General features: G+C 37.9%; 1 protein-coding gene across 1 annotated transcript; it reads left to right on the top strand.

Moving 5' to 3' along the window:
- The first annotated feature begins 277 nt into the window (after window positions 1-277).
- On the top strand, window positions 278-9,969 carry LOC109622190 (probable G-protein coupled receptor Mth-like 1). Its single transcript, XM_029879986.2, has 3 exons — window positions 278-786; window positions 846-1,268; window positions 9,599-9,969. Exons 1-3 carry the CDS (start codon window positions 684-686, stop codon window positions 9,949-9,951), a joined length of 879 nt encoding a protein of 292 aa, XP_029735846.2. The 5' UTR covers window positions 278-683; the 3' UTR covers window positions 9,952-9,969.
- Window positions 9,970-22,847: the final 12,878 nt, after the last annotated feature.

Raw genomic sequence — 22,847 nt, 5'->3', positions numbered from 1 at the left:
AGACTAAACAGTTGAAAAAATACGCAATACTTTGATTGCTCAATAACCAAATTGCGCTGATTCGTCACAAAAGGGATATAACAGGTTGACAAACAGTCATAATTTTAGAATTTTTTTATGCACTCTATGAAAAGTTACAGCATGCTGAACTTTTTTGAGGGAGATAAAAAAGTTGCCTATCCCAAACATTTTGATCACCCCCTGTACTTTACCATTATATACATAATTGTCCCATGTTGTATGGTAATCCCTATGAACATGGGACTAGAATGACAACTCATTCAGTCTGTTACACCACCACCAGAATCATCGATAAGCCAAACCAGCGCGATCAATATACCATTTTGCTTCCCATCCATCAGCAGCACTCTCAACACCAAGAATGAATTCATAATATTGGGCAAATTGTGTTCGCTCGTAGGAAAACAAAAAGGAAAAATCCCATTCTCTATTTTTGGCTGGCGCAGAAATATATAATCGTCATCCGTTACTAAAACATCTCCGATCGGTGCGGCGGCGTCGCGCTCAGGCAAGTGGTCAAGTCACAGTACCTACTGAGGCAGCATGCAGTCTAAGCCACTGCAAGTTGCCGGCCATATCGAATAGTCGATCGAATTGGTTGGTGAGAAGTGAATTGTTAGTTTATTTGAATTGTGGTTTGTGATTAATTTGAATGCAGAGTTATGGCTCCAGTTACGATAATCGAAGATGATTGGAATTTCACCACGACCGAGCTGCAAAACGTTGATCTCGATGTCTACGGCGATAATTTATGGTTTATTCTGGGTAAGTGATTGATTGTGAAAATTTTCAAATTTCTGTTCACAAGTGGTGTTACTCAACAGGTTGTTTGCTCGGAATCGTTCTAATGTCGACCGCGTTGGCTTTACACTTAATCATACCGAGTCTCCGGAATGTCCGTGGCTACAAGATATGTTTCCTACTGTTCGGGATGATCTCGATTTATGTCGCCCATTTGGTGATGAATATTCGAACGACGTTGATTGCGTGTCAAGCCCTGGGATACTTCTACGCCTATTCCGTGATGTTCAGCGTGTTTTGGCTAAACGTGTTGTGCTTCGACTGCTTTGCATTGTTCCGAAGCGGTGGGGGAAACAGTGCCGAGAAAAATCGTTTCGCATACACTTGCCTGTACGGCTGGGGAGGACCCGTGGCACTTGCCCTGTTCAGTGTGTACATGGAACGAGCTACGACGATCGACCCGAAGTTTAAACCCAACTTCAGCACTTGGTCGTGTGTTTACCACAGTGAGTATGAAGCATGTTTGGGAAACGGGAAAGGTTGAATGTTTGTTGAGAAAATCATTATTTTCTCGCTCTGAGTACACTGAACCAAAACATCCTCCTCGTAACGTATGATTCAGCATACCCATATTAACTGTGAAATCGCATACGTTTATTTCCGTATGACAAATACAGTCGCATGACGAACCCTCGAAAATTCAATCAGCAATCATCTCATTAGTGGATGATTCTTGCTCGGTTGCTGGGCACATAGTCGTTTAGATTTCGAATAGTGTGCTGGCAACTTAGAATCATCACCGAAGCGATTGAAAAGTACAACGGTCCTGCCCCAGAGCGATCATCATCCGCTTTCGCACTGACTTTCTTTTTTTCAGCCAAGTTCGCTGCTGCTGGCAGACCATGAAACATCCTGCCATAGGGTAATGGAGGTATTTTGGACCGAGCAGGTATTTTGGCCCACCTAGGGAGTTTTATGATATTTATCACATAATCTTCACTAAATCTTGGTGCATTTTTATTGGAACATGAAAAGTATTCAACTATGTGATGACCTTTATTTTGGATGTCAGTTAAATATGCTGTTCGGTATCAAAAATAGAGAAAATGTTTTCACTTCCAATGAAACGCACGGAAAAGCACCAAAAACAAAGAAGGTGACAAATTTGTAGTCGGCTTCGAGAGCGTATTAAATTTTACAAATAAATATTTATTTCATGTGAATGTAGTTAGGGCCTTGTAAGAACTCAAAATAAACTGTTCTTAACCTCGGTGGAGCGATAATATTTACTAAAATGGTGGTTTGAGGTATGGCGAAAATATGTTCAACATAATCAGATGTGGACATATTTTGGACCACCTGTCAGATCCATCTCTCCAGTTCCAGTTCCAGTTCTAAAGGGAGAAAACATTCATGCCAGTGTAATGTACCTACTCTGAAAACAGATAAATAGAATAAGTTGAGACCTCCCGTGATCTGGGTTGTTATACGTTTATTTTGCAATGAGATTGTTGTGGGTTCGATTTGTTCTAACAACTTTTCGCCAAGTTAAAAATTTCGATTCGATTTGTGTCTTAACAACTTTTCGACAAGTTGAAATTTTTAGGTGTTTAGTCATCCAGTATAGAAAATTTCTCCTTCTCGGCAATTAGTTGATGACTGAGATACCTAATTTGTTATCTAATGCATGTCTGACAAATTACGTATCATTCAAATTACTTTATTTTTGATGGTCTTTCCACTTATTACAATATGCGTGGAACGCTCTTATATTTAGCTAAATCACTAGACTTTCACACTTCCTATGAAGCGTTACGTAATTGATGCATGGTGACTGACGTCATACAATAGTTAATAAATACACGTTTTGCGTAACATTTTTTTATGAAACATCATACTACAATGCGTAAAAACTGGCAATTGCAACAAAATTTCATCTTTTTTACCGTTACGTAATTTTTAAACGTTCTCTGTCTCAAAAAATGAAAAGATGTAAACTTCATGCAGTTTTAACTATGTTTGAATTTTTGCTGAGGTGGCTTTAATTTTATCAATCAATTGAAGTTTAATTTGGTGGGCCAAAAAATGTGCACTTGGTGGTTCAAGATAAAGTCAGGTGGTCCAAAATAGAAGCCCGAGATCCTTTAGGAGTTTTGATATTTCTTGTATTTACTACAACAATTGTGAGTTCTGTTTGGCCTTTTTCGATATAAAACATGTAGCTTTACGTAATGCCTACTGAAATTATCCATATTTTGAAGTGGGAACCTTCTTTTTTCGCTGAATTGTTCATCCACTTTCTAAAGGGGTCCAAAATACCTCCCTTACCCTATTGGTTAAGTTTTGGTTTCGATTGAATCGGTTTGCTGCTCGGCTAAAACTGCGATATTCGTGTAATTTTAGTATACCATTCAAAAACAAAAGCAAACTATACGTTCTAAGGTAAGTTTTATATTGTTTTTCAGCATCATTTTCTCTAGTGATAAAAGCATGTGCCCAACTTGATCATCCAACAGATCCCGATCGCGAAAGCGGCAACACCGGCAAACATTCCCAAACGATGCAGGAGCAGGAGAAGTCTGTCAAAAGGGGGCAAACAAACGACGAAAAAGGCTGAAGACTCGGCAGTAAGCGACGACATGGGCGAATCCGAATGAAGACCATTCATTCATATTCATGTTATAAAGAACACGTATACTTTATCGATCATAAAATTATATAAGTTTTATTACAAAACAAGAAAGTGTTTTAATATGAAACAAAATCGAATTCCATTTAAAAATGTGGGGAAGCAAATTCCTGAAAATATGGTATGCGATCTTACTTCATACGAGAAATGTATCGATTTCATATTGTAACTGAATAATCATCACTCAAAAGTAGGGTTAGCGTTCATTAGAAACTCGTCTGACAACATTTTAATTTCTGGATGATTTGTATTCGGTTGCCCATCATCCAACATCAAGCCCAACCATCTGACAATCATCCGGAACTCGACTAACTTTCGTAAAGGGGCGCAAGCGAATTGGTTTTCAGTCGGAAACAGGTGGATGCTTTGGTTCAGTGTAGGTATGCTTATAATTTCTGGAACAGTCTATATATACATTCAAAGGTAGACATTCGTATGGCGAGCCTTATTTCTATTTTTTTCGCATCAGCAATTTTTATTAGATATGCAGTAAAGTCCCGATTTTATCATCCCCCTAGTAAATTTTAGGCTTGATAAAATAGGGACAGTGACAAATTTGGGAGCAAATTTGATTTTTCAAAGCAGAACTTCATCATTAATTCAATGCAGTTTTTAGCAGAATTTGGAATTTTCTGAAAACCGGTTTTTCATGCTTTTGTGGACGGGGACCTGGATTTTTAACATAAAAAAAAACAGTAGGCAAGACAAAGTATCCCGGGGGCAATTAATTGTTTAGCATAGATTCCTCTAAGAACTCCTCACGAATTCCTTCTGAAATTCTTTCAGATGTTGTTCTGCGTTTTATTCTTGGTGTAATATCCCTACTTCTCTCTGGCTTTATGTTGTAGAACAACTCCCACGGCTTTTAACTAATTACTTACTTGATACTTGATGAGCTACAACTCGTAGTGGTGAGTTTACGCCAAATGAAGTATCTGCCGCCACTACTGGTCTTGGTGCTGCTCCAATCGCTTCCAGTAGCCCTTAACGTTTACAGTCCTTAGGTCCTCCTCAACTGCAAAAATGCAACGTGTGCGCGGCCTTCCCTGAAGTCGACAACTCCTTCCTACGTGCCCAGCCCACCGCCCTGCCGTGTTTTAAGTATTCGTTTCACTATATCCATCTCTTTATATACTTGGTACAATTCGTAGTTCATTCGACGCCCCCAGATACCATCTTTGAGTTTACCGCCGAGTATTGTTCACAGCACTTTATGTTTGAAGACTCCGGAGGCTTCTTTCAACGTCCACGTTTTATGACCGTATATATAAATCAACCGGAAGAATCAGAGTTTTGTACAGCGCAAGTTTTGTCTTCGTTGGCAACCTACAGGACTTCAGCTGGTTTGGCAGACCGAAAAAGGCCCGATTAGCAGCCGCAATCCATCTTCTCACCTCGCGGGTAACATCGTTATCGAACGTCCCTAGAGTACCAAGATGAACAAATTCGTCACCAACATCAAACTTCTCACCATCTTGTCGCAATTCGCCACCACTACCACAGGCGGACCGACGTTGACCACCAGTAATCATGTAGGGTCTTGTTCCATTTGGGCAGGTGTGCCTATTTTGGGCACTTGCCGCTATAACTAAGTCCATTTTGAACCGATTGATTTGAGTTTTTGTATAGAGTTAGATACTGTACGTATAAAAAAATTCAAATCAATACGTTTCAAATTGACTTAGTTATAGCGGCAAGTGCCCAAAATGGGTACACCTGCCCAAATGGTACAAGACCCTACTTGGTCTTTATGCAGTTTTCTTTTTATCTGTATGAACAAGATTTTTAGCCACAGTCACAAGACTGGTTTATCTCAGGACCTACACTATACTGCCCGTCCGAAGGAAGAATTTACATTTTGTGCGAGTTTGCGGGATTCCTAGGCGTGATAGTCACGTGCTATAACCATCACACCAGGTCCGCTCCACTCGTGCAGAAAATCATTGATCCATTCCTCGCGGTCGATCCCGATAATGTCGATATCGTTCGCGAAGCCCAGTAGCATATGCGACTGTGTGACAATAATTCCACTCCTTTGCACGCCAGCTCTTCTTATCGCTCCTGCTAGTGCTCTATTGAACAGTAAGTTTGGAACAGCATCGCCCTGCTTCAGTCCATCTAAGATTACGAATGATGACGAAACTGCAACCCGTGCACTCGATCCGTCCAGCGTCGCAAGAATCAGTCTAATCAACATCGCCGGAAAACCATGTTCGATCATAATCTGCCGCAACTCGATTCTCTTCATTGACTCGTACGCCGCCTTGAAATCAATAAACAAATGATGGGTCTGCAAGTTGTACTCCCGAAATTTATCGAGAATCTGCCGCAGGGTGAACTTCCGATCCGTCGTTGATCGGCCCTCACAAAAACCCGCCTAGGATTCGCCGACGAAGGACTCCTCAAACGGCATGATTCTGTGAAATAGAATTTCTGATTAAATGTTGCACGCTGAATTGAAAAGTGTTATTCTTCCTCTGTAATTCTTCATTACACCAACAAAGCTAGCCATGAAAATGTTTGACAATTCACAGGTCATTTTGACAGACCACACACATGCACGAAAAAGACGGATAACATATTCTACTTTATCGATCTTGTTGCCGTCCTTTTCATGCTCATGTTACAACTGTCAAAATGACCTGAGAATTGTCAGTGATTTTGAGGTTAGGTTCGTTGGTGTAATGAAGAATTCGGGCACTCCAGTCGATGCCCTTTCTTGTATACAGGGCAAATGAGACCATCAAACCAACTAACAGGCACTGGCCATGATCGCATAGTCGATGTAACCACCATTAACAATGTCAGCATTCATAAGATAATATCTATCGCATGTGCATTATTGTGCCCAGTTTTATTCAATACAGCACAAGATCTAATCACTAGCTAGATGTAAACGTGGAAAAAAAACTTAAAATTTGCATTATATATTGTTTAAACTTCAAAAGTGTGTTGAAACAACTGTGGCGCTTACGTCAACTATGCGAATATGGGCAGGGCATTTCTTGCTCTTCCCATATATTCAATATAATACAGCTGCTCACTGCCGTGTTTGAGAAGCTCTGCCGGGAGTTCGTCCTTTCCAGCAACCTTGTTGTTCTTCAGCCCTTTGTCTTTGCCTGGACCTCGTCTAGCGTTGGAAGTTCCACAGCTTGTTCGTCGTCATCGATTCGAATTCTGTCTACTGCTTCTCAATACCCACCGTTCAACAATTCCTCGAAGTGCTCTCTCCACCTGGGAGCCACCATCATTGTTTTGTCTGTCAGCAAGTTTCCATTACAGTCGTTGCACATTACAGGAAAAGGCGCTGTTTTTCTCCGCCCACCATTGGCAGTTTTGTAAAATTTCCGCATATCATTTGTTCCATACTCTCTTGCGCCTGAGCAATCACATTTTCCTCATGCTGTTTTTTTTTCGGTTATTCTTGCTTCCCTATATCGCTACTTGCTCTACCGGGTCCCCGAAACCAGCATCCGGCTTCTGGCAACATTCTTCTTATCCGTTACCCTCTGGCACTCCTCGTCAATCCACCCGTTCCTAGATCGTCTATGGACAGTAGGCCTGTCCACTTTTTCAAAAATATTCTCTGATTCTTAAGTCCACCCCCATATTTTGATTGGCATCCTAAAAGAAGTACCTTGTCAAAATTTCAGCCAAATCCATTGAAATTAAGAGGTGCATCAAATCAATTTTGTGTTTTTCGACTATTTTTGAACTTAAAAAAATCTCAACTACCCTAAAACTTGTCAAAACTTAATTCTTTAGGCAAAAATTGAAAGATTTACTTGTTTGCTACATGCTCTCTGAACAACGTGTGCCAATAAAATTAAAGAAAATATGTACAATTATCATATTTGTAATCAGAAAAACCTTAAAAAGTTGATTTTTTGATAGATTTTGCTCTGGAACACCATAATATACGTAATAAGTTGGATTTTTTTAAAACGGCATCATATTCTCTAATGTTTTGTGGTTATTTGCTTCTTTGATATCAGTGCTATAGGAATTCATCAAAAATGATTAAAATCCAACTTATTACGTATATTAGGGTGTTCCAGAACAAAATCTATCAAAAAATCAGCTTTTAAAGGTTTTTTCTGATTACAAATGTGATAATTACTCATTTTAAGTTTTGACAAGTTTTAGGTTAGTTATGATTTTTTGAAGTTCAAAAATAGTCGAAAAACACGAAATTGATTTGATGCAACTCTTAATTTCAATGGATTTTGCTGAAATTTTGACCAGGTACTTCTTTTAGGATGCCAATCAAAATTTAGGGGTGGACTTAAGAATCAGAAAACATTTTTGAAAATGTGGACAGGCCTAACGGGCAGTGCCTAACACCTCCCGTGCTACCGTATACGATGAGTAGAGTATACTCATCGCTCCGTGGATAGACTCCCACAGAGTGTTGAGATTATCATTATTTTTCCAGGATTCTTTCCGGTTTTTTTTTTTCAAAAATGTTTCTATGGGATTCTTACCAGGATTTTTTCAAGGTTTCCTTTTGGTAATTTCTTTAAAAAATCATTCTTGGGATTTCTATATGTTTTCTTCCAGCACCAGGAATTTTTCATGGAATTCCTTAAGAATTCTCTGAATTCATCTCCGTATTCAACTTAACTATATTAACTTGTTCGGAGATGAACCAGCCATCGGCTGAAAGTCTCGATAATAAAGATAATAATAATAATAATAATAACTTGTTTTGAAAGTTCAATGATGACGGTGATATAAATTACGACTGCTTCAACCTTAATACAGAATCATTTCATAATTCACATGACATTGCTAACATCTTATGAACTATAAGCTAGAGGATATATAGTTCTCTTAAAATAGTAAGAACTATTTAGAAACCCAAATTTTCATTCACCACACCTAAACGAATGTCTAGGAAAAAAAAAATAATAAAATACCCCGGTTTTGTTTTAATGGTTGTACAAATGTGATTTTTTACTTATTCCAACTTATTAAACTATATTGAGTAGTGTGCGGTAGTTCGGCAGCAGCAAAGCTTCGCGCGCTGGCTTTGCTAGATTTTTGCGAGTTTTTTTTTCTCTTCTCTCTGCGGGGCTCCGACGACGGGACGAGTGTGCGGTGGGCGCGCCGTGGTTCGAGTCGGTTCCGAATTTTTCGCTTCCCATCGGCGCTTGTTTGCAATACACTTTTAGTTGATAATAAATATTTTCTTTCATTTTTTGCATTTACACAAAAGAGTGAAAAATGTTAGTTCGGGTTCGCCGGTCGAGAAAAAATCCGGGCGCCGACAAGTGAGTCGCGTTCAGTGTATTTCTGTGTGGAATAGACTAAAGGTTTCTGCTCCCTAGTGGAGTGGAGACGCGCGATAGAATTTTTTTTGGCTAGTTCTGGCTCGAAAAGTGGTCGGTTGTTAACGGCGGTTTGTGTATATTGATCCATTGTCAAATCATATCACCAACCATAGGTGACTCCCGGACTGACAATGTACCTTACCCTACTAACAAAAAAATCCTTCGTGAGACAAACGTGGAGATGCAGCGAGTCGCGGTCTTTATAACAACGTTTGTCTTACTAACATTCCCTTCCATCCTCGATGACCGTAAGGACGTGGCCGGCGCCGTTATTGACCTTATTAAAGTTGAGAGCTCTCGATCTGTGTACATTGAGAATAGTAAGCTAGTCCCAAGCCCTATTCATTGGTTCCTTGTGCAATTTCGATTGCTCTGGTCAATCACGGAGTAGCAACTACGAATTGTGCGGTCATCTATGCTCATGCTCATGCTCATGCTCATATTCCAACTTATTAAACTATATTGAATATACTCATTATTACTAAAACTATATAGGGTGATTAAGGGTATTATCGGCAGGTTTGTTTTCTTCGTCATGGGCGGTTTTTGTGGGTCAAATTGCCTCAAAGTTGTGCATATAACTTAGCTTGGTTGGGAAGGATTTGAGGCCAAGGCTCTGAGATCAACAGGTTAAAAAAAACATGACGAAGATAACACAACTGCCGAAAATACGTAAGTTCTCCTATGAGTAGGATACTTTCTTGAAAAATTTTCGGCTTAAGATAAACGAATGTCTATCACCGTTTATGTGAATATTAAATTGCACGTCACTCCTAAAAAAAATATTATTCTTACAATATGTTTATTCCATCAGGAAATTCAACTGCCGAGTTCCTGTACTACTTCCTTCCACTGCTGATACTGATGATCTCTGGGCTGTCGTTTCTCATTGCGGGAGCATTGAGGGCCAGAACCCTACGTCTGGTTCCAAGGAACGTTGTACGATTCGACCGAAGTAGCGACCACAGGAGATTTTCATTTGCATTTCAATTGTTCCTGGTTGTTACCGTAGCCTGTGTTCTAGATATCTCTTCATCGGTATGGTATGAAATACCCTGGATATATTGGATTTCCAGTGTCTATGTTTACGTGTTGGCGATCCTGATATTTTTAATTTGTGTATGCAACTCGGAAGTGAAACAGTGGTTTGTTCAGAAGTGTTGCTAATAAATTGAGTTGTGTTGAAAATGAGCAAACTGTTTTTTTATTACTTCAGCGTATTTCTCGAAGTAGCTGTTTACTTACTTCTTTTATGTATGTCTGTTATGGTGCCAATGGAATGTATGGAAAAAATTACTTTTTAGACATGCCATGAATATTTCAGCAATTAAATTTAATTCCTCCATTTCAAATTCATTTCACTTATCCAACTCAAAAATTTTCTAAATAAAAAAAAATCAAAAAAAATTGTCATAACACCACATCTTGACGTTGCATGCACTTTTAAGGCATTTGGCATAAAAAATCGATTTCGAAATTTTCATGCATCTCTACCTTGGGATATTTTTCGTTTTTCAAAACAGCCAAATTTTGACCAAACACTTAGCGAAGTCAGATTGAGCTGAAATTTTGCATGGGGACTTGTTTTGAGGAGATACTTTTGAGCACTACCTGTTTCTGAAATTCGAAAAGAAAATTTTCATTGGCACCCTGTCTATGTTTTCAGCGTGGTTCCCGTACAAATTGGTAAAACAACAAACTAAGCTAATAAGGTACCCCGGGGCAAGTGAGACCTACAGCTATATTTTTTTTTTATTTTTCATTTTCAAGGCAAACATTCTTCATGGAAAACATAGGTATCACATAGGCGGATACTTTGAATTCAAAAATTTTCAAAAAAATTCAAAAAATATTGTTCTCACCATAAAGAGACCATATATGTTATTGTTGTTCATATGTCATTTTCAATTCACTAAGTGAGATTAACGTACCCCACTACATTCGTCGTTTTAAAATAGAATAACAAATAAAGTAAAACTTTTTCGGTTTTAGGATAACATTTGGAGTGCTTGCAAATTATTTTAAGCGAAAAAGCTGTAATTTATTTTCATTTATTACCTTTAGTTAACTGCTCTCACTTGCCCCAGTGCATTTCAGCATCTGGAGCAAGTGAGACCTATGAGAGTAAACAAACACATGTTCATAGTTTGATCTCGCTTTCTTCAGCCTAAGTCGAAATTTACACAAAAGTGAAGAAAAAATCGGCGCCTTAAGTAATGAATCGTTTAATTACACTTAATTACTTTTATTCTGATAATATAGCTGATTCTTGGGTAGTACATATTTTTTTTTTCGAAACCATCTTTTTTTTTATATTTTCATCCAAGCAGATTCTATTATTTTTTTGTTTTTCGCTGCATAATGAGTTTTTCTGAGTGTTAAGAAATCGGCCAATAAAGTATGAAAAAATTGGAAAACGACTTATGCAAAGTTCACGATTAAAAATATTTATTAAATGATCGTAAAATTATGTAAGGGAAAACAAAACATCTGTAAAGCTTGAAAAATCTTTTGGCAAGATTCATCAACTACGTAATATGAAAAGCAAGTTTGGACATCTTTCGGCATTTAACTTTGTGGCGATTTTTGTATAAAAAAAAAAATCAATTTGTTTTGCACGAGCTGCCAATGTTAAATCATTTTTTTTCACTGTGATTTATCATTATATGTGTTACGTAATTTATGCACGATACCACAAAACTCTTCTAACATAAATCGCTAAACATAAATATTCGCATAAGATATTTATAATTTATGCTACCTTACATTTAATCAGCAACCATATATAGCCATTTGTATAAACATTCCAAATAGGTCCCACTTGCCCCATGATACGGAGTAAATGAAGATCTACTCCACTTTTCATTATATGCATAATATACAGAATGTAAAAATTTTGAAATAGTTTTAATGTCCATTAATAAGAAGAAATATACCAACAATGTTTTTTAGAACCATTGGAATTATAAAATTATTTATGATTGAAATTTTTTGGCTTGACAAAACTAAACTTGGATTTTTTAGGTCCCACTTGCCCCGGGGTACCTTATTCGTAATACAAATGGCGGAAGGCGCCTAGTATATGAAGCTTCGACAATGTAAGGCAAGAAACCTCTAACCTTAAATGTTTAAGCTTTGAATAGGAAACTTAGAAGAAGACAACATATCCTAAAAACTCTCACAAATTTACTGCCCGCACTGAAGGTTGAACAATTTGTCATTAGTATCATCGTCAGCATGGTAACCTGAATGCTTGCAATGGAACTATATTCACTGTACACCTGGTCTCTTTTTACACGGCCGAATAAATCATTTCAATTCAAAATTTTTTACCTCACTATCATTTTAGCATATTTTTTCGAGAAATTACATTTCGACATTCAAACCAAAGGGTGATATCAAAGAATGATTGGTAAAACTTTATAATAGATCGACATTCCAAGCTAAAAATATCACAGATGGCACTTTTTTGTGTGGTAGTAAAATCAAATTTTCTCGGTGAAGAAACTGTCCCGGAACATGAAGTAAACACAAAACGTTGCCTTTTCAAACCGTTCTTGATTTCTATTCACTAACTTTTCACAAAACTATCCCGTTTTCTAACAATTTATGTTTTTTGCGATTTTGCCATACGATTGGCAGTTCTTGCTTGCACTACCATGCTTCCGTGAGCTTGAGGTGAAAATTTAAGAAAGTTGACAACCGAGAGTAGCACAGACGATGCATTGAATACAAGCGATGGTGTCGCCGCCGGGCTGTCAGCGCTGGAAACTAGATGCTATAAAAGTTCTTCCATGCAATTTTCACTGCTGGTGCCAACTGATAGCAATCAATTAAAATGTACACAGCAATCATTCTATTTGCAAAGTTAATAAGTACCTTTCATAGCTAGACGTTCTCAATGAGCAGCTTTTATCAAACGAAATTCGCATAACATACAGGAAACGACATCTGCTGGTAATATGCCAAGTTATCATGACTGGTAATGCTATCTGTTGTTTCTTTCGAAATCTGCACATGCGCAATCGCTTGCTCAAAAAGCTTGCCGTGGATGCAGCTTTTGGTCTAATTTAGTACATGAGGGTCACTTGTTGATTTAGAATGGATTGAAGCAAACAATAAACGATAATTTCGATATTGAAGGGTCCAACGAGATAGGAAGAGATCAAAATTGAAAACTAATTTGTAATGGGAGTGCGCAGCAAAAATATGTCAACAAACAGCTACCACTTCGCATTACCAACCAAAAAACTGCGACTCTTTTGTAAAATGTGTGCTGGTCGGAAATAGTGAGGAGTGTGATGAAGTGAGGAGTGAGAAATAAAGAGTTACCAGTGAAGGGTGAAGGATGAGGAATGAGTGAGAAGTAAGCAGGTATGAACATTGAAAAGAGAATGCATATAAAAGTAAATTAGTCTGAAGCGAAAAGTGTAAATGATTGAGGCGTGAGAAGTGAGCAGTGAAGAATTTAAAGTGAGTAGTAATCAGTGAGGAATGAGAACCCAAGCAAAACACATGTAACAGAAGAGTCATAGTAGTGCAAATTTTGGTTATGCAGAAGTAACTTTGATTAACTTCTAAGCCAGAACCCCCCCATAGTCTACTTAGCTTATGAACAGTCCCTTACATAAAGTAAGTCGTAGGACTTCTACGCAACTTGAATCTGCGCAGCCGTGACTTTTCTTTGGCACGTGTATTGTTTGAGAAATGATAAATGGAAAACGAGACGTGCGAAGCATTGAGGAGTAAACAGTTAGAAGTAAGAAGTTCGTGAGTTGTCACGTGTACGTACGTGTACGTGTTTTGTAAGTTTAGATTTTGTTTCATGTGTGTTTCAATTAAAACATGGATATAAAAATTGTCTACTTCAACTCGCTCCAAAAATACCCATATTGCATGGATTTCCATGATTTTTTTTAAATACGGAAGCCACAATGTTGGATTCAAAAATTGCCCGGACATCTGTTTTCGGCACTTACTGCCGTTCTACGCATAATTGTCCCATGGTATATGGGATCTTCATATGACATGAGACAATTATGCGTAGAACGGTAGTGTAGAGTCCTCACAAGCATAGTTGCCAGATTATTTTATCAAAAATCTGTATCAATACAGATTTTTCTGTATCGCCGATTTTGAGGGTATAGTAGACTCCGAGATTCCTAGATTTCAATAGAAACTACCAAAAATGTACTTATTTTTGACGGTTTTGATTTTTTACAGGTATTTATTTTTACAAAACATGTGTGGAAATGTACAAATTTTCATAAATTCTATAAAGTTTATACTGCAATTCTCGCGCTCAGTATCATACGGGCGTATCTACAATGATCGATTTCTCTTCATCGATTTTCTCTTTGGTTAATAACTTTGCCGGTAATAAATTTTCGGATCTTTTTGTTGTTTAAGATGTTAGTCCTAGTCGTCCTTCACCAAAACACACCAAGAGGTCATTCGAAAATTGGTCGTACTTTCCGGAATAATCCGAAGAGAAGATCGATGAAGAGAAATCGATCATTGTAGATACGCCTGTATGATACTAAACGCGAGAATTTATGAAGTTTTCATTTCATTCATTGAAAATAACTTCAAATTTTATGCTTTCTGGAGAAATCTGTATGACATTTTAAAAATCTGTATTTTTATGTACTCTGTATCTTGTCTGTACATAGGGTCAAAAATCTGTATAATAGAGAAAAATCTGTATATCTGGCATCTCTGCTCACAAGAGTCCTTCAGGGATTGTTTTTAACCTTCCGTTAATCGCGCTGATGTACTTAGTACTACACATGAGAATTATCGACTATTACTTTGAAACCATCTTTTCTATCGATGTCAACCCCAAATGTATTCTACAGGAATCTTATTTGGAATATTATAAGACCTTTTTTGATAACAGTATAACTCCTTATAATGCGGAAAATTGAAAATCGCAATATGAAGAACGTACTCTATTTAAGACAGTTGAATGTGAATTAGTGTATTTCAAAATCTAAATGATCTAGAAATATGGTGTCTTCGGCAAAGTTACTTGGGATATCAAGGGCCTTCGCGAGGTGATCTGAGAAATTCAGATTTCAACCGATAGACGGCGCTAGTGAGCATGTAATTTTTATATCCCATATAACTCAGGATCCTGAGTACTTAGAAAGATGGTGTCTTCGGCAAAGTTGTTTGGTTGGTTAAACACTAAGGGTGCTATTACACTCTTTGCCCAGACGCCAAATATTTTACCACTTTTGACAGATAAATTTTGGCAGGTTGTTTGGCTCTGTTTGTCCCTATTCGTTTTTCGAGAGTGACAAATATTTTTGTTTGCCATGTATACCTTGGTCAAAATTTAACTGTCAAAAGTGGTCTAATATTTGGCATTGGTCAAAGAGTGTCATACTAGCTTAACTGATGGAGAGCCGTTTGGTTTGAAACTCCACATCTAGGTGGCGCTAGTGGGCATTGAAATTTTATAACTCATACATCTCAGGACCCTGATTACTTAGCAGGGATGCCATATATACAGATTTATCTGTATTATACAGATTATGGAAGCTCACTTCCATACAGATTTCGTTTTATATGAAATACAGATTTTTGAGCTAGAGGGGCCATTTTATTTTTGTATGGGATACAGATTTTTCTTCCAAATTTTGTATGGGATACAGATTTTTGAAAAGAGTGATACAGATTTTTCAAAAAATCATCTGGCATCCCTGTTACTTAGAAAGATGGTGTCTTCTGCAAAGTTGTTTAGTAGATCAAACGCTAACTGATGAAGACAAGTATGATGTGGAATTCCACATCTAGGTGGCGCAAGTGATTACTCAAATATTATAACTCATATATCTCGAGATCCTGATTACTTAGAAAGATGATGTATTCAGAAAAGTTGTTTAGTAGATCGAACACTAACTGATGGAGAGCCGTGTGATTTGAAACTCCACGTCTAGGTGGCGCTAGTGGGTATTCAAATTTTATAACTCATATGTCTCAGGACCCTGATTAATTAGAAAGATGGTGTCTTCTGAAAAGTTGTTTAATAAATCAAACACTCACTGATGAAGACAAATATGACGTGCAATTTCACTTCCAGGTGGCACTAGTGAGCATTCCCGTTTTATACCTTATATATCTCAAGATCCTGATTACTTAGAAAGATGATGTCGTCGACATTGTTGTTTGATGGATAAAGGATGGATGTACTTATCCCGTGACATTGACAACCTTAAGATAGAGTATATTGGAATATGACGATCAGATGTTGAATATTTTACTAAGCGCTTTAACTTCATGTAAAATTAATCAATCAAGTGGAAATTTAAACAAATTATAATCGTAATTTTCAAATTTTGAAAACTTTCAGAAGTATAAAAATTTACAGCTCGTTGATTTTTTTCTAGATGAATAATAAAACGTTCATGCTTTTGCAAATTTACAACTAGCGCCCTCTGGTGGCAGAAGCACGAATCAAATGGTCAATCAACTGAAAGCCCTTGATCTACCAACCAGCCTTGCCAAAGATATCAACTTCCCAGGTAATCAGACTCGGAGATATATAAAATATAAAGTTTGCATACTCATTAGCATCACTTACTGGCGAAATATTGATTTCAACGACCCATCAACCAAATGCACCTAACCTATTTGACAACTTTGCCGAAACCATCATCTCTCTTCTAGTAACCAGGATCCTGAGAACTATTGCATATACATTCTTTATGTTCACTAGCGTCATCTAGTGGTGAAATTACGATTGAAACGGACAACTATCTGTAAGTTTTCGTTTTTTTAGAAGGTCGGCACGAGAGGTAACTTTTCCTCCATTTGGTCTTTGATCTACCAAACAACTTTGACGAAGACACTATCTTTCTGAGTAAAGTGGAGCTTCGTGGCCGTTCGGTTAGCGTTACCAAGCGTGTAACCGCACCATGCTATCCACAGGTGCATGTAATGTATGTCGTGTCCATGGTCTAGTGTTAAGTTCTGTTCAGTCTGTACAGCCTCTGAGCTATATGAGATTAAAAATTGACATGCTCACTAGCGCCTCCTAGTGGTGGCATTTGAAATCAAACTGTCACTCATCTATAAGCCCTTGATATACCAAACATCTTTGCCGAAGACACTATCTTTCTAAGTAATAAGGGTCCAAAGATACATAATATATAATATTTACCTGCTCACTAGCGCCGCCAAGTGATGAAATTTCAAATTTAACTGCGAATCATCCGTAAGTACTTGACCTACCAAAGAACTTAGTCGAAGACACCATCTTTCTAAGTTATCAGGTTCCCGAGATATATAGGATATAAAGTTTATTTGCTCACTAGCGCTGCCTAGTGGTGTAATTTCCAATTAAACGGCCGATAATCTGTAAGCCGTTTACCTACCAAACAACTTTGCCGAAGACACCATCTTTCCAAGACATCAGGATCCTGAGATATAAGCTATAACATGAAATTGCTCACTAGCGCCGCCTAGTGGTGAAATTTCAAATTAAACTGCGAATCATCCGTTAGTCCTTGACCTACCAAACAACTTTGACAAAGACACCATCTTTCTAAGTAATCAGGATCCCGAGATACATAGGATATAGTTTATTTGCTCACTAGCGCCGCCTAGTGGTGGAATTTCCAATTACACGGCCAATAATCTGTAAGCCGTTGAGTTACCAAACAACTTTGCCGAAGACACCATCTTTCTAAGACATCAGGATCCTGAGATATAAGATATAACATGATATTGCTCACTAGCGCCGCCTAGTGGACGTATTACGAATCAACTTTGTCAGCATCAAGTAGCCCATGAAATTTACAACAACTTTGCCAAAGACAATCCTCTTCTAAACAATCAGGATCCTTAGATATTTCAGAATGTATGGGTGTTGTACAAAGTACAACGCGCGACTGCTCGCGTTACAAAAATTGGCGCGAGTACTGAAAGGTTAAGTATTCCCCGGAATTCCTTTTACGGCCTTTTCCTGGGATGCCTTCATTAATTTCTTTTGGGATTTTTTTCTGGAGGATTCCTCCTGGAATTCCTTCCGACATTTTTAAGGGTTTTTTCCTAGATTTTTCCTGGACTTTTTATCAGGAATTCTTTCAAGGGCATTTTCAGGGATTTCTTTTCTTCCAGGGAACTTTTTTCCAGGATCCTTTCAGTGACTTGTAATTCATTCAGGGATTACTCCAGGATTATTTCATGGAATGCGAATGGAAATCGTCTCGGATTTTGTCCCGGAATTCCTTCTAGGATTCCTCCGAAAATTTCTCCCAGTGTAATCTCTGAAACTGGATTCCTTCCGATAATATTCCCGAGTTTCCTACAAGGTTTATATATAGGGTTAGGGGATTCTTCAATAGTGTAACGAGCCATGTATGAAATATGGGAAAAAAGCATTTTTTTTATGAAAAGCTATATGCGTTTCTACTTGTTTTTAGTTGTACTAAGGGAACTTACGCATTTTAGGCAGTTATGTTCTCTTCGTCATGTTTTTTTTGGAACCTGTTGAACTCAGAGTTGGCCTCTAATCATTCCTAACCAAGCAGACTTATATGCCCAAATTTCAGCAATTTTGGCCCACAAAAACCCCTTCTGACGAACCTGCGTTAATACCCTTAATCACCCTATAGTCATGTGTTGAAATAGGGAAAGGGGGAAATTACCACGAAGACTTTCATTTTTTCTCAAGAAATTAGGTTTACTTTATTGGAACTTATGACATTTGATGATAAATTTATTTGAAGTTTTAAATTGTGAGACACCTTAGACGTTCATCTTCTAAGCTTTCCGGTACTTTTAACAGATGTTTTCATTGATTAGAAAACTAACCATAAGTAAGGTCGATTTTGAAGCTCCATACATTTTGAATGGGATGCAACAGTGATGAAAAACTTTTTTTTACAAATTTCCATCAACAGTCGTAGCAATAAAATGGTTGAGCTCTTTGTTTTATTATTTTGAGTTGGACCAACATATACAAAAGCTTCACGTTCTAAGAATTCGATGAAACACGTATTTCTTATTGAAAGAAAATTACACCGAACTTCATATGTACCTGAAGTGCATCCCGCTTGACCTACTTATAAAACATGCTCTCGTACGTTCGAAATCAATTGTTATACTCAGGTCGTGACTCCATATTGTCCCACCTTATGGTAGAGCATAGTGTTGAGATTAGCACCGGAAATGCTTATCTCACCGCCACTACTGGCTGTAGAACCACATAACACTTCGACGCTGGAAGCAAAGCCGGAAGGTCCATAATAAGATTTCCTTTACACACGTCGTCGTCGTCGTCTTCCTCGTGCCACCACCACAATAGAAAAACACACCCTCAGAGCATTGCTTTCCTACATCATGCCACACCATAAGCTCCATATCACCCGGAACGATTCTGGAATACTAATGCAGATCCAGGAGGAACAATCTTCCATGCTCTTCCGTTTTCATGAACATCGACACACGGAACCACAGTCGAGAACGTTGCGGCTGTTATCTGTTTGCGGTGGGTGTGAATTGCCTTCAATGTAAGTCTGTGTTTCTTTTTCGAAGGCAAGCTTATTTGCAAATTGGTTGACATGACGTGGCATGTTTGTCTGTGGTCTACGTGTTTTCTTTTCTCCGGCCGCCACACCGCTTTCATGATTTGAGGCCTTCATCAAAAAGATTGCACGTCGGAAGCAAAGCTTATGAGGTTTATTCTTTGCCAGTCAATTTGTTTTTGCAATGTTGTATGAGTAATTTGAAAGGAGTTAGTAGTGTATCTTGAAGTTGGTAATAAAGTAATATGAGACGATAAGATTTAATTATCAACTTTCGACAATGGAATCAATTCTGGAATTAGTGGGTCATAAAATCAGCTCTTATAAAGATAATTTTCGTAAAATGAGATTCCTACGGATTTCGGTTAGATTTCCAGACTATCATATAGCAAAAAAACATTTAAGTATTTGTATGAAACAAGCTTCCTCATTTTGTGTGCATTCATCTACAAACATATCACTTGATTTATTACACATGTTTTCGATTGGCGTAGCTAAGATTTTTTTTCTGGAGGGGACCCAGGGGGTCCTGACTTGAGATGCAAATTTGCAAATTGACATTGCAGTTTTGAAGAATCACAATGACTGTATTAGAGTTGTTCCTATAGTTTCGTAAACTATATGATTATGAGCCATTCCTCCAGTATTTTTTTCCACAGCTTGATCATGGATTCCTCCAGAGATTCATTCAATAATTCATCTAGGGGATTCGTTCTGGGATATCTTTAGAGGTTCGTCCAGTGATTGTTCCAGTGCTTTTTAAGAGTTTTCTTTCAGGAATTTCTCCAGAGATCCTTTAAAGTATTTGTGCAGGTGTTTTTCAGAGATTTTTTTTCAGGTATTCTTCCAGAATTCCGCTAGAGAATGCTCCACTATCTCCATTTGGAATTTTTCGAAGTATTTTTGCAGGAATGTCTTCCAGATTTTTTTTTCGGAAAATTTGACTAAAGGTTATTCAAAAATAATTAATCATCCATGAATTAATAAACAAAATTGTACAAAATACTGCAGACATGGATTTCTTCAGATTCTTCACCAAAGGATTAATATAGAAATTCTTCCAGAAATTCGCTAAGAGAGCTCTCCTGAGATTTCCTATGAAATTCCTCATGAGATTGCTTTCGGGATTCCTTATGGGGTTTCTTTAGAAATTCCTTCAAGATCCAGAGATTCACCCGAGAATTTCTTCTTTACTTCTTTCAGGAACGAATTCGGGGATTATCTCAAAAAATGCCTCCAAAAACTCTTCTTGGGTTTTTTTTCAGGAATTCCTCCTGGAATTCTTTCAGAAACTCCTCCAGGAGTTAATCCAAGACTTCCTACGGAAACTGTTTGAAGTTTCCCTAAGAATTTCCTTTTGGAATTGTTTCCGAGATTCCTCCAGGGCTTTCTTCAGGAAATCCTCCAGAGATTCCTTAAGGAACTGATAGGAAGATTCCTCCAATAGTTACTCTACGTGCTGGGATTGTTCTAGGAATTGCTCCAAGGAATCCTCCAGGGATTCCTTCAGAAATTCTTTAGGAATTCATCCACGATTTTTTCAGGGATTCCTTCGGAAATTTATATAGAGATTCCTGTTTCCTCCAGAAATTCCACCAGGAATTCCTCCAAAAATTCCACCAGGAACTCCAGAATTTTACCAGGAATTCCTTCAGTGATTCCTCTAAGGATGCTTACAGAAATTCCTCCAGTAATTCCTCTAAGAATTCTTCCTGGAATTCCTTAAAAATTTCCTCCAGAAATTCTTCTGGAAATTCTTCTAGGAATTTCGCTAGGAATTTCTTCAGAAGTATCTCCAAAATTCCTCTAGAGATTTCCCCAGGAATTTCTCCTGGGATTCCACCAGGAATTTGTCCAAAAGTTCCTCCATTCGTCCTGAGGTTCCCCCAGAAATTGCATCAGGGAACCCTCCAGGAATTCCTCCAGGGATTTTTCCAAGAATTTCTCCAGAATTTCTTTAAGGATTCCTCAACTGGTTTCAATAAACTAGGAATTGCTTCAGGGATTTCTCCAGGATTTCCTCCAGGGATTTCTCTAAGAATTCCTCTAGGGATTCCTCCAGGAATTCGTCCAGAAATTCCTACAAGAATTTCTCCAGAAATTCCTACAAGAATTTCTCCAGAAATTTGTCTAGGAATTCCAGGAAATGAAGAGATTTCTTTAGAAATTTCTCCAGGGATTCCTCCAATATTTTTTCAAGGATTCCTCAAGGAATACATCCAGTAATTCCTCCAGGTATATTTTCTGAAATTCCTTCAAGAATTCCTCTAGCGATTTCTCCAGGAATTCATGTAGTAATTCCTCCAGGTATTTCCTCCTGGGATTTCTCCAAGAATTCCTCTAGTGGTTCTTCTAAGAATTTCTTCGTGTACACGTTCTGAAATTCCTCCAGGAATGTCTCCAGGGATTCCACCAGGAATTTGTCCAGAAGTTTCTCCAGGATTTTCTCCAGAGTTTCCTCTGGGATTTGCTTCAGGTTTTTCTCCAAGAATTCCTCGGTTTCTCTAAGAATTCTTCGGATTCCTTCAGGAATTCGTCCAGAAATTCCTCCAAGGATTTCTCCAGAAATTTGTCTAGTAATTCCTCCAGGAATTCCAAGAAATTAAGAGATTTCTTAAGACATTTCCCCAGGAATACTTTACATAAATTCTTTAAGTATTCCTCCAGGAATTCATCCAGTAATTTCTCCAGGTATAGTTTCAGAAATTCCTCCAGCGATTCATTCAGGGTTTACTCCAGGGATTGCTCTGGGAGTTCTTTAAGGGATTGCTCTAGGGATTGCTCCAGGAATTCCTGGAGCATGTCGATGTCTCAAGTATTTATTTAGGGGCTCGGTCACAAATATCAGAATTCCGTCCATTATCTTTTCCAGGGATTCATTCTGAATTTGTCCTGGATTACCTGAAATTGTTTTTTGAACTACTTGATGGATTTCTAGACAAAATGGAAGAATTCTTTAAGATTATTTGAGCAGTATATAGGAGCCAGCAAATTCTTCAAGAAGTCACCCAGGAAGTCTCCGAGAAATCTTTAAAAAGTTTATCCACAGATTTATTCAGGAGTCCATCCATGAATTCCTTTTAAAATTTCCCGTACAGTTCATGTAATGAAGTTTTCAGGAATATATTCTGTGATTCTTTCACAGTCACTGTGACATATTTTAAACATATAAGTACTCTCATGCAGGAAGCGCTATCAGGACCTCACATAGAGAAGACATTCGTATTTCACTCAGGGTTTCCTTCCAGAATTTCTCTAGAAAATGCACCATGAATTCTTCTAGGAATTATTTCTTAAATTCCTCCAGATATTTTTTTTTTTGAATACATTCCAGCTATTCGTCCAAGAATTCCATCATTTGAGAGTTCTCCAGAAATACCTCCAAGAAACTCTCCAAGAATTTTCAAAGGGATTCTCTTCAGAAATTCTAACACGGACACCTCGAGAAGGTTTCCTCCAGTGATAGTTTCAAGGTTTCTACGAGAATACTTAAAAATTCATCCAAAGATCCTTCCGGGAATACGCCAA

Source organism: Aedes albopictus, chromosome 2 (assembly GCF_035046485.1).
Source record: "Aedes albopictus strain Foshan chromosome 2, AalbF5, whole genome shotgun sequence".
Taxonomy (NCBI): Eukaryota; Metazoa; Arthropoda; class Insecta; order Diptera; family Culicidae; genus Aedes; species Aedes albopictus.
The sequence above is the reverse complement of the archived record's forward strand: the minus strand, read 5'-3'. Positions and strand labels throughout refer to the sequence as shown.